The sequence below is a fragment of the Mustela lutreola genome, chromosome 6 (assembly GCF_030435805.1).
Source record: "Mustela lutreola isolate mMusLut2 chromosome 6, mMusLut2.pri, whole genome shotgun sequence".
NCBI lineage: Eukaryota > Metazoa > Chordata > Mammalia > Carnivora > Mustelidae > Mustela > Mustela lutreola.
Genome location: NC_081295.1, coordinates 14,145,645 through 14,157,662, shown reverse-complemented (window position 1 = coordinate 14,157,662; position 12,018 = coordinate 14,145,645). Strand labels below are relative to the sequence as shown.

Below are 12,018 nucleotides of genomic sequence, written 5' to 3'. Positions count from 1 at the left end.
GAATCTAGACAACAGATAGAGCACCTCCACACTAGGTCATGTACCATCTTCCTGAGTTACAAGCTATAAGGGCTGCTTCTCCCCAGTGATACCTTGACCTGTTGTCTTCAGTTCTCCAACCTTTCCCACCTCGTTATTCTTCATCTTTATATTTGTATCTGCCTTGGTATTATCAGGTGTCACAGGTCAGGCCAACGGGGAAACCAACTTTAGAAGAAATTTTGTTAACATCGCTTCTCGGCCTTTTGGCTAAGATAAAGTGAAGAAATTTTGTTAGCAGGAGGTTGTTCGGGCATGTGCTCTCAGAAACAATATTTTTAAGGGTGTGAGGGAAGCAGCATTGGACAGACAGAGATGTTGAACTGAGATGCAGTTATGTCTCTGAAGCTGGGATCTCTTCAGAGATGTCCTAAATTGAGGCAAGGAGCCAGGGCTTTATACCTAGGCACTGACCACTCACTGGATATGGGCCGACCTGGGGAGGGTCTAAGTAGGATGAGGCAGATCCCTTGACCTGAGGACATATCCTGGGAGGGTTTAGCGGTGAGCCTCCAGCAGGCAACAATCTGGGTGGCTGGGGGAATGAGAGCCCCAGGACTGAAGAACAGGACTTGCACTGCACCCCACAGCTTAAGCACCATCCGCCACAAAGAGGATATTGCAAAGAAAGGGGCAGGGTCACACCTCTGATGAGAAAGTCATTAGACAGGTTCTCCAAATCATCCAGATGATTTAGTCCTACCAGTTGGAATGCATTCTCACTAATTCATGTACTTTCTCAATCCAGCCAACCGAGCTTGGTTCTGCCTTTGGGCCTTCTGGGCCTTCCTATCTGAAGTACCCTTCTACTTCTCCAACCAGACATCTCCAGCAACCACTGGCTAGTCCTGCCCTCTGTCTGGCCTCCATATTACCATCCATCCTGTCAGTTTCTTTCCCCCGTAGGTGATGCTGCTCTTCTAGCTCCTCCCAGCTCAGCCAGGCACCTATGCAAATAAGCAATGGAGTGTCCAACACTGACCTATAGGCAGGACCAGGAGCCTATGCCAATAAGAAATAGAAGGTCCAACACTGACTTGTAGGCAGGACCAGGAGCCTATGCCAATAAGAAATGGAGGGCCCATCACTGACCTGTAGGCAGGACCTGGGCCCAAAATGTGTTCTCTTTAACCAGTGTTCTAAGAAAATGTTTTAACTAGCATGTTTTGGAGTGAGACTTAACATTTCCCAGTTTTACTCAATTTTCTTAGACCAGTTACTTCTTGGATTACCTGAAGGCAACTGACTTTCAGACATCGAGGAAAAAGGAAGACTTGACTTCCATATATGCCCAGGTTGGAAGCAGGTAAGGGGAAAATATGATGAGAAATCTTAGGAAGTGGTAACAAGCAGAATAAAGACTCTCCCAATTTAAAAAGAAGCTATTCTAAATATTAATATAACTATTTTAATCATATCCTTAGAGAAAGAATATATAATATATAAACTATATAGATTATATCATATATAATGTATAATATAATATGTAATATGTTACATCAATATATGTTATAATAATTATATTAATTAAAAATATTATATTATATGGTTGTTATGTGGTTTTTTTCTGTTATATCCTTGAGATAGTAGAAGAGGTTTTCTGTTCCCTTTCTCTACCCCCACCTCCCGGTATTTTAAATTGGTGTAAATGTAGATAAGTACATTATTTCAACTAAAATATTTCATGGAAACTCAGAAAAATCAGAATTACTTAAACATCACTTGTAATTATGTAAAGATTTAAATCAAGGAAACACAATTTGATAAATGTATATAAATAAACATAAGATTTTGGTGTTTTCATATATAACAAACACCAGATCCCAAATACCAATGAGCTATAAGAATACATGGTACCTTTTCTATAAAACTTTGGGAATCACCGGAATCTAGGTTAAGAACAAACTTGTTATCAGGATATTCCATGCAGCCAAACATTAGCATAAGACTTGCTATTGTATCTATGATTACTTCTTAGTCAGAAAAATTTCTCAACCAATTATGTTTGGAGGTCTCATCACAAAAAAAAAAAAAAAAAAAAAAAAAAAAAAAAAGTTGTCATGACCCCAGAGGCAAACTGGAATGCATTTGGGTACCACCTTCAATGTAAGCATAGAGGTAAGTGATCCTCACATTTTATTTTATTTTATTCTATTTTATTTTATTTTTCTTTTCATCCTTACGTTTTATAAAAGTCTGAAAATAAGATAAAATAATTTCATTACATTCAGATGAAGATATGAAATAAGTAAATGTACTTTAAAAATTAGAATTTTAAAACAATAGTACTGGAAGTAAAAAGAAAATTAAGCCGTTAGCAGACTGTGAAAATTCTTGACTGGAGATTTGGGTTTCAAGAGTATTTGTGTTTTTTAGCTTAAGGAGATATTATGTTCTGTTATAAATGGTAGGCGCTGATGCATTGATAAGTCTTAGGTTTCAGAGACCTCTTCTTTAGAACATACAAGTATCAATCATCTAAATTCCTACACTGAAAGTTGGCTCTTATTTTATCTTAGCACTCCTGGTAAACTTTTACTGTTCAGACTTACACTGTAAATATGGGTTTTAGGTTTTCCAGAATCACAAACATAGACCAGAACTATTCATTTCACGCCTATTAGTGTTCAACTCAGATAAAATAAGAAGATAAAATTTTCAACTTAGAGCTGCTTTAAAATCTATTTTATACAATCTTAATGTTTCTGTGCCAGGGATTCAGACTGGAATTATATTAAAAGAAAAAGTAACACACACAATTACATTTAAAAAAAAAGTGCACACACACACATGCACACAGATACACACACACACACACACAAAAACAACAATAACAAAAGTACCTTTTATCGCACCAGGAGTCTTGAAGTTCGTTTTTATCATATCCCACTTATTATAGTTACTTTTGGAACTTGTCCTAATTCAATCAGTATCAACATCAAACACAGCTTTCACCAAGGGAACTTCCAACTCAGCTAGCGGCGTTCTCCCTAAAGTATCCCTATAGCAACGCCTCTATAATAGCACATTATTCCCTCATTCTTTAGCCTTACCCCCTGCTTACTGACCAAATGCACCACTCTCCAATGCCAGCATTTCTACAAAGACGGCTTTTCTATCGATTTTTAAAAAGTGCTTCAGATGCATTTCAGGGGAAAAAATAACACCTTTTTCTGCCTATACTTAGGAATTCAGGCTTATTATTTCAAAGTCTTAAAAGTTTATAAGGTTTTTTGTTTTTTTTGTTTTTTGTCTTTTTGCTTGAAAAGAAATCACTCAAATTATTAAAAGTCCCAAATTATAACCTTAGATGTATATGTAAAGGTTTTAGAATTCTGGAGAAAGAATGAAATGAATCCTTTATAGGAAATATTATATTAACTTTTAATTTCTCATGTTTATTTTTATATAAGAGATCATCTTATTTCTTTATTTTCTTACTTAATTTCTTAATCTTCTCTTACTCTTACTTATTTCTAGTTTGTTCTTTGAACTTGCTGGAATTTTATCCAAATATCTACTATTGTGACACATCAAGTTAAAAATTATAATTACCACATTAGAGTTATACATTATAATTATAGCAAGTTACCAAGTGAATCACACTGACACACACACACACACACATACACACACACACTCAGTTTGTATATGTGTATAAACAATATTAAAGAGTTTTTACATTACTTAAATAAATACATAAAATATTAAAGAAAAAGCTATACAAAAGAAAAAAAAAATAGGCACAAGAATCCCCAAAGACTATTTTAAAAGTTCCTTGTTAACGCTTCCTAAAACAACTTAAGACTGGATCCCCAAGTAAAAATGCTTATTTTTTGTGGGTTGAGATTTGTGTGTCTCTCCAGGCTAGAATACAATAATTTCTTGACCTGGGATTTCAGGGTAAAATGGAAAATCAGTTTTAGCCATATTCTTGCCTGTTAAAATGACACTATAATGAAATTAGTAATGGAACTGTTTTCATTTCTCTGTCCCATTTAGAGTAAGGGATGTTGACTGTGATACCAAATTTGATTATAAAGTATGTTTATGAAAAATGTTAGCTATTACCATGACTTACAGAAAACAACCACAAAACTACCACTTAGTAGAGGCAGAAATGGAATGATTAATTTCCTCAGAAGTAAATGTTTAGCTCCGGGAAGGCAACAGACCTAATTTGGGATCCCCAGCGTTAGCATTTACTGTGAAACCTTAAAGAGGTGACTCAGCCATTTTATGCCTCAGTTGACTCATTTGCACAAGGCGGATGCAAATAACACAATCCCCACAAAATTGCTGTAAAGGTTAAATTTGGTAACTTACACAAATGTTTGGTCCAAAGCTTTCCACATAGTATTTATCATCAATAAAGGTTGGTTTTTGTTACATTTGTTTTCGCTCATTAATTTAAATATGATAATAAAAGTTTATGTTAAGCAAAAAGAACTGACCATTGCTTGCTTTGATTTTATTACTAGAATATATTTAACAAAGGCAGGAAAATTAAGAAATTTCTATAAGCCAGGAGAAACTTGATTTTTTTTTTTTATGTCTTTTATCTTTACTTGCTTCCAAATACTAAGAATCAGTGCTTCGTGTGAAGGGTAAGGCATTCCAACACAGGTTTACTGAACAAATCTGAGCCATGAAGTCTGATTTATCTTGATATGTTTAGGGCTAGTGAGTAAGTTATTTAACTACTAGGAATAAAGTCATCCTCCAGCCTGGAGATCAGGGCTTACCACTCCTCCTATAAGGGCTTGTCCTCCAATATGGCAAGTGCTATAATGAAAAGTCCATGAAAGGTGTGGACTTAACAATATTCTTTGTGTTTGGCACTTTCGTTTCATCATTTACTGGGTGGGGAGGCTATCCCTGCTCACCTAATCCCAATATATTCAGCACCGAGTTTTCACCCTTATTATTCTTGAAATTTTCACTCGTATTCACTCAAGACCAAAAGACTCAACGTTTGCTAAACTTACCACTTCAAATTTTCCACTTATTCAGATAATTCTGTTGCTGAAAAAAGGGACATTTTAAAAGGCTCCTCTAAAAAAGGGCATTATTTTCAAGAAACACAGAGGAAAAGAAGACAGAAATGATGTAGCATGGATTGACAAATAGGATGTCTTATTTTCTCAAATTTCTCCTTTCAGCCTTACTTCTCCTTGCTAAGCAGCTATTAATCACTAAGGGCAAGGAAATGTGGAGATGACAAGTTAAAGAGGGTTTGTAGTCCTCCAGGAAGACCAAATTTCTTAACTGGCTTTAAGCAAGATTTACTGCACACAAATTATGTGCAAGATATGAACTGGGTATACTGATGATCTGGGGGGCGGTGAAAGTGAACAAGGTTAAAAAAAAGAAGATCCAGGTCCTAAAGCTAGCCTCTTTGTGAACTTACTACCTTCATATGTCTGTATTTCTTTTCTCGCTACAAGAACACAGCACTATGTCTGTGTCAGGTGAAGAAGCAAATATAATAGCCTCATTGTGATTTTATTGCTCCCCAAATTTGAGCCTGTGGTGCATGTGGGAGCCCAGGGTGAAGCACCTCATCGTGTTCAGAACAGAGAGAAAAGCCAACAAGGAAAGACTGACTTGGGCAAGCAGATGTTGGCTTGTTTACCAATAATATGTTCTCTCTTCTCAAGCTAGAGCATGGAAAGGAAAGAGCATGACCTTCCCTTTTCAGTTTTGTCCAGGGCAATCTTGTTTCTTTTCAGGAAGAGACAATAATACCAAAAGAAAAAAAAAAATCTGGCTTAAAAAAAAAAACAAACAACAACAAAGAAGTATGATAGGAAGGATGTGCAAAGGAAGCACAGGAAGAAGCAAGAGCAGTAAAATGTCGCAGAGACCATTTTAGTCCAGTCCACCACTGTTCAAGTTATACTGAAAGCATGGTTAAAATAGCACTTTGTCAGTAAATCTCAAGTTCATGGTACTCTAGGATAAGGCTCAGTGGAATTATCGAGAGTGTGGCTGCCAAATGGACATCAGGCAGGAAGAGAAACCACAGGTTCACTTTCAGCAAGGTGTCCTTACAGGATACGCCACGTAGAGCTTGGCCTGACTCAAATATTAATTTCACAAACAAGTGCAGTGATAAGAGGGACTCTCATCACTTCAGGGTGTCATTTCAAGGCTGGAGAAGCAACCCACAAACTCAGTTTTCTTGTGGCCTGTAAAGTAGCCTTTGGTTGCTGACATATTATTTTAAACATTAACCAAATCATGGTAACACTCAACAATGAAACATTTTCCTTCCTCACAATAATATAAAATTGTATATTCTTTTGTTTTCCTAACCTCCTTAACTCATGTTTTTCTTTAATTTTTAATTTCTTTAAATTTTTTTTAGAAAGGTCTTTATCAGTGGATTGTACTGTAAGCTTAGGCATCAGAATAATTATATATATATAGATTAGATTATATAAATATACATATATATAAATATATATATAAATATACATATATATTTGTATATATATGTATATTTATATAATCTAATCTATATATAATTATTCTGATGCCTCTATTAAATTATTTGTCTCCATTTTTTGGAGACATTGAGTCCTTATAGCATTCTCGGAAACTCTTCTTCTAATCATGATGTCTTTAGTCTGAAATTCTCCAGCTGTCCCAGTGCCAAAGAATTATTGTTAAGAGTAACTTTGAATTTATAGATTTTTCTGAAAAATCCAAGAAAATAGTGATCTTTATTAAGTTGTCCAAAAAAAATTTCTTAAATGCTTTCTTTAAAAAAAAATGAGAGAGAGGTCTGGTTCTTTATGAAGATAATCTTAGTTCTATCAAAGAAACGTAACAACGAGGGGAGCAGATTCAAATAAAACAAAATATTCAAATACAGCAAATATTTGTACCCCACTCTACCAAACATTCAAATACAAGAAAAGGTGAAGTGAGTTGAAGCAGTGTGATAACAGGTAAGAAACAAGCCAAGAATGGAATGGAAAACGTAGTTCAGAAAGAGACCGCAGCCTATGAAAATAAAAATGAGAAAGAAGAGCACCTGGGTGGCTCAGTAGTTTAAACCTCTGACTCTCGGTCTGGACTCAGGTCATGATGTTAGGGTCCCGGGACTGAGACCCGTGTGGGGCTCCATGTTCAGCAGGGAGTCTGCTTCTCTGCCCCTCTCTCCCTCTCCCACTGCCCAGTCCCCTACTTGTGCTCGGTTGGGATCATACGCTCTCTCTCTCAAATAAATAAATAATTTTTTTTAAATGAAAAAGATTATCTAGTGAATGGCTTAGGCAAAATTAGAAGGCAAATCAAGATAGATAAGTCAGTTTAGAGACTCACTTCACACCGAAATAAATTCCAAACAGTTTAAGGAATTAAAGTAACTGTAACAAGTACTTGAAAATAAGGTAAATACCTATGTTTACGGAATGAGGAAGCATAATCATGGCCTAAAAGTAACAGAAGCTACATAGATTTCATTGCTTAAAAATAAAAAGTGCAAAATTTTTAACAGCAAATTTTAAACATAATTAAAGACAAAGTATATGGGTAAAATATTTGCCAAAAATATAATAGAGTTAAAATTTTAAATAAAATCAATGATAAAAACCTCAAGCTATATTGCATTGTTAAACAAAGGTATGAACAAGCAACTCACAAAATGGGCTTTTAAAATATGTGAGATAAGTTTTGAAATTATTTCGATAAAAAATGGATATTAAAACAATAAGATAAGCATAAAATCCGGGGGAATTATTTTTTCTTTTCAAAGAGAGAGAGGGTGGGAAAAGGCAGAGAGGGAAAGAGAGAATCTTAAGCAGGCCCCATGCCTAGCATAGAACCTGGCATAGGACTCAGTCTCCTGAGATCATGACCAGAGCTGAGCTATCCAGGGGCCCCAATCCAGGGGTAATTAAAAAAAAAAAAAAATATTGGGGGGGTAGGAAAAGAAAAAAATGAAAGAAGGTGGGATTGGGAGGGAGACAAACCATAAAGGACTCAGTCTCAAAAATCAGACTGAGGGTTGCTGGGGGAGGGGGTACGGGAGAGGGGGGGTGGGGATATGGACATTAGGGAGGGTGTGTGCTATGAGGAGTGCTGCGAAATGGGTACACCTGGCAATTCACAGACCTGTACCCCTGAGGATAAAAATACATTATACATTTACTAAAAAAAAAAAAGACATTCTGAGCCACAAAAAGATCTTATTTTCAATTATTATAATGAAGATTAAACAACATGGGTAGGTTAGCTATGTGTTTCCCATAGCCTCAATATTATGGGAGATGGGTGGTTCTCAGAATGTCTGGATCAGCATCACCAGGAACATAGCAGAAATGTCAACTCCCCAGGCCTAACCCACACCTACAGAATCAGACCCGTAATCTGTTTCAACAAGACAGGTGATTCTCAGGCACAATCAAGTATGGGGATCACTGTGCGGATGATAAACTGTATAAAACGCTGTGGTAAAACAGCATGCGTCCAAAATGCCTGGTTTAAGTTCCAGTTTCAACTCTTGGGCAAATTATTCAGACTCTGTCTTTCAGTTGCCTCATCTGTAAAATGGTGATAATAATCACATACCCCGCACAAGGGTGTTAGGAAGACAGCTTGAGCTAATATCTAGAAAGCATACAAAATAGTACGTAGTATATAGTTTAGTCCTGTCGTTAAATACAAATAAAAAACCAAAAAATTTTCTATTTAAAAAGGGAAAAGACCACATTAAAAGTTGTTTTTAAATAGTCAACAATTATACATTAAAATGATAAATCAAGTTGCATATCTGTAATAGGATCCTAGGTAAGTAAACAGCTCATGAATGATAAGATGAACAGGAGAGAGAAAGACGAAGGAATAATATAGATTGTATCCGAAATAATTTCAAGTACTCTGACGAGAGTCATATAAAAGTAATTCAGAGAGATAACCCTGAAGTGTGAATTCTTATGTTGTCTCAAACAATTTGGGAATTTAAAACTTCTCTCTTTGATGGTAAAAAAGTGTTTGTTTGATTTTCTATGCTAATAAAGTGGCTGTAGAAACACGGCTTGAGCCCATACTTTGATATAATAAATAACCCTTTATTAATTCATAAGTGATCCAAGTATGATCTTAGCCTGCCAAGAAGATGTGATCTCAGTGGTTTCAGTCTATTAATACTTACTTCTCTGATTTACAGTTTAATACTGACATAATTTCAAAACAAAAACTGCAAGTCTGGTAATTATTTCAGTGTTGTCTAGACCCTGTCTGACAACTCCACTGAATTCTTCAATTATTTAGCTGTTAATAATAACTAAATCATCATGAAGTCACAGCAAAATAAATGAAAAACACAATCTTATATTTTCTATTTTTAAACATTCTTGCTCAAGACTAAGATAATACAAAACTTAAAAAGTACTAATACTTATCCTCTATCATGTAGATATTTGATCGTCTAAAACATTACAGTATCTTTTGTCATGCTTTCTAAAATCTTTTGAATATCTGTCCGTAAAACATTTGCTCTATCACATTCCAAATATATGCCCTTCCATCTCTGTATAATTTGCAGTTTTTCTCATGTGAACAGAGTAACCAGGGAGCTCCCTGGGCCTTTGGGGTCAGGTAGATGGGGAATTCACTGAGGCTCAGGAAGAACGGAGGTTATTGAAGAACAAAGCAGTCAACTTTAACCTTTTGGTGAGTCCCAGCCTTGTCATCATTAGGGACATGACTCACTGAGACTATCTTGAATCTTTAGTCTCCTCACAGTACAAGGAATGATGCAGGGTTCCTCCTATCCTTTACCCTTAACAAATACAGGAGGGGTGGTCCTCCATCTGTTCCCACCATGAAGTCAGACTCACCCTCTCATAACTCCTCCCACGAGCAGAGGTAATTGACATGATTGGATTCCTTTCCTCCTACAAATTCATAAAGTGCTATCTAGGAAGGTTCACACCCTCGGACCACGGCAAGAAATCTCATCTTTGTTGCCTACGTCACTGACAAGGGAAAACCAAACTCCTACCTAGAGCAGTATGGAGACTGTCAGTAGGTGAGCATCTGCCAAGACACTCCCCCGTCTGGAGGGGTTTGAGTGACACCCCTCTGCCCAGTCTCAAGAAAGGACAGACATGGGGTGATTCATCCCATTGGTTGAAAAACTAGAAGGGAAGGGACTGGAGTCAGAAATGAAACTGCCTCTTCAATCTGATGGTTAACTGGTCTTTTTGACAGAGGTAAGAATACACAGATATTTTTTCAAACAACAATTTATTTCAGTGACCTAGTTTCAATAAACGTAACCAGTAAACTTTATCTTACAATGTGTTAACTTCTGAAATCCCTCTTAACCCAATGTAATGGCAATGCTGTTTTGAGGTTTGTTTTGTTTTTGTCTTGAGAATGCTTAAGAACAGGAAACAAAGTACCCATGACTAGACTTGCTCTTTTAAACAACAAGCTTTGGCAATGAGTTCTAAGTGAGAACTGGCACTTCTGTTGAATCTGAGTATTCAGAAAAAAGAAAATCAGGAGAAGAAAGAAAAACAATGTTAAGAAACAAAAAAGACCCAAAAGATTCCTTAAAAAAATGGAGCATATATGTGTTTGTGTACACACTGGTTAGAACTACATAAGTACTGTCCTTTGGATGCATTTCGTAACAGCTGCAGGATGAAGGGGAGAATATATATTTAACATACACACACACACACACATATATAAAAATATAAATTAAAAATATATATGCATACACACACACACACACACACACACACACACACACACACACACACTTTTTTACCCTAACCAAAATGGGGAGTGGAGGTGGGAGCAGGCATGTTACCCTTTTATGAAAAATGGTGCAATTTAACTTGTTTGCAAATCTGTGACTGTAAAATGCCCACAAGAAGGGAAGAAGAGCAACTGGTCATGGAAACAAAACTGTCTAATTATAGCTATCTTTTTATTGGACCAATTACTATGACAGAAGGGGCATTTTCTTTGCTAGAAACAATTATCAGCATTTTATTTTCCCCAATATTTAGAGTAACATGGGGCTCAACTTTTAAATTGCTTCTTGCTCACTTGTTATGAGCAACTAAATTGTTATTTTTAATGGGTTTTGGAAAAATGTAATGCTAGTTTGTGCATCATCACAAAATTTCACGATGCCCTTGAGAAGAGATTACCATGTTTCTAGGTGCAATGGCCATTTTCTTTTCTGTCACTTCCTGAATAAGGCAGGGATGAAGAGGGCAGCTTCAAAGCCACAATCTTGGACTGGCTTTTTGCCTTAAGCCTTTTAGAAAGTGAGCAGAAATCGATATTTTTAAAAATAAAATGTCTACATCTTTAATGACATTCTTTAATGCCCCGGGTGATATTTCTTTTGCCATTACATAATACTTAGCATTTTACAGCCATACCAAGGTAATTTTTACTACAATCTGCATAAACTGAGGTTTCTACAAAGTATTTTCGTATTTTGCCAATTCTGTTAATGTTCAGTTCTTCTCAGCCCCCTGTTAAAGGCTGTGTCCATTAATTACACACATTCAAAATGCACGAAATCAAGTTAGCTGTTAGAACAATTCACTTGAGCTAGAATCTCAGATGGCTTGCTTTTGTAAAACTTTTGTAAAACTGCACATTTCACAGGCCTTATGGAGAAATTATTCAGATTGGAAGGGCTTCAAAACAAACAGAATAAGGGAACTCGCAGGATAGCAGAACTCTAGAATTAGAGTACTGTGTACAGGTTAGAAAAACCTGTAGTTCGAATCTGTGATGTGCCCAGTGTCATAAAACCAGTTAGCCACAGAAAGCCAGAAACAATGCTTATTGCTGTCAGACAGCCCAAAGCTCTTTTTTTTCTGTAATTGGAAAGATCAGCTACAGAAAAGTCTTTCTCTAAGGGTGACTCACTTGCTGCTAGGGGATGAGGAGTCACCTCGAAGGCGAGAGAACAGAAGTAAAGAAAATTAAGTC

At 36.2% G+C, this 12,018-nt stretch overlaps 1 protein-coding gene across 16 annotated transcripts in view; it reads right to left on the bottom strand.

Moving 5' to 3' along the window:
• SYNE1 (spectrin repeat containing nuclear envelope protein 1) overlaps positions 1-12,018 on the bottom strand; it is a 465,519-nt gene that overhangs the window by 390,233 nt on the left and 63,268 nt on the right. Inside the window, exon 1 of one of the 16 annotated variants that reach the window (XM_059176739.1) lies at positions 2,883-3,023. The exons of the other annotated variants lie outside the window; for them this stretch is intronic. Coding sequence (XP_059032722.1) covers positions 2,883-2,922 — 40 coding nt within the window. The 5' untranslated portion in view covers positions 2,923-3,023. Of the gene's footprint in view, positions 1-2,882; positions 3,024-12,018 lie in introns of those variants that run through there. 16 annotated transcript variants of the gene reach the window in all.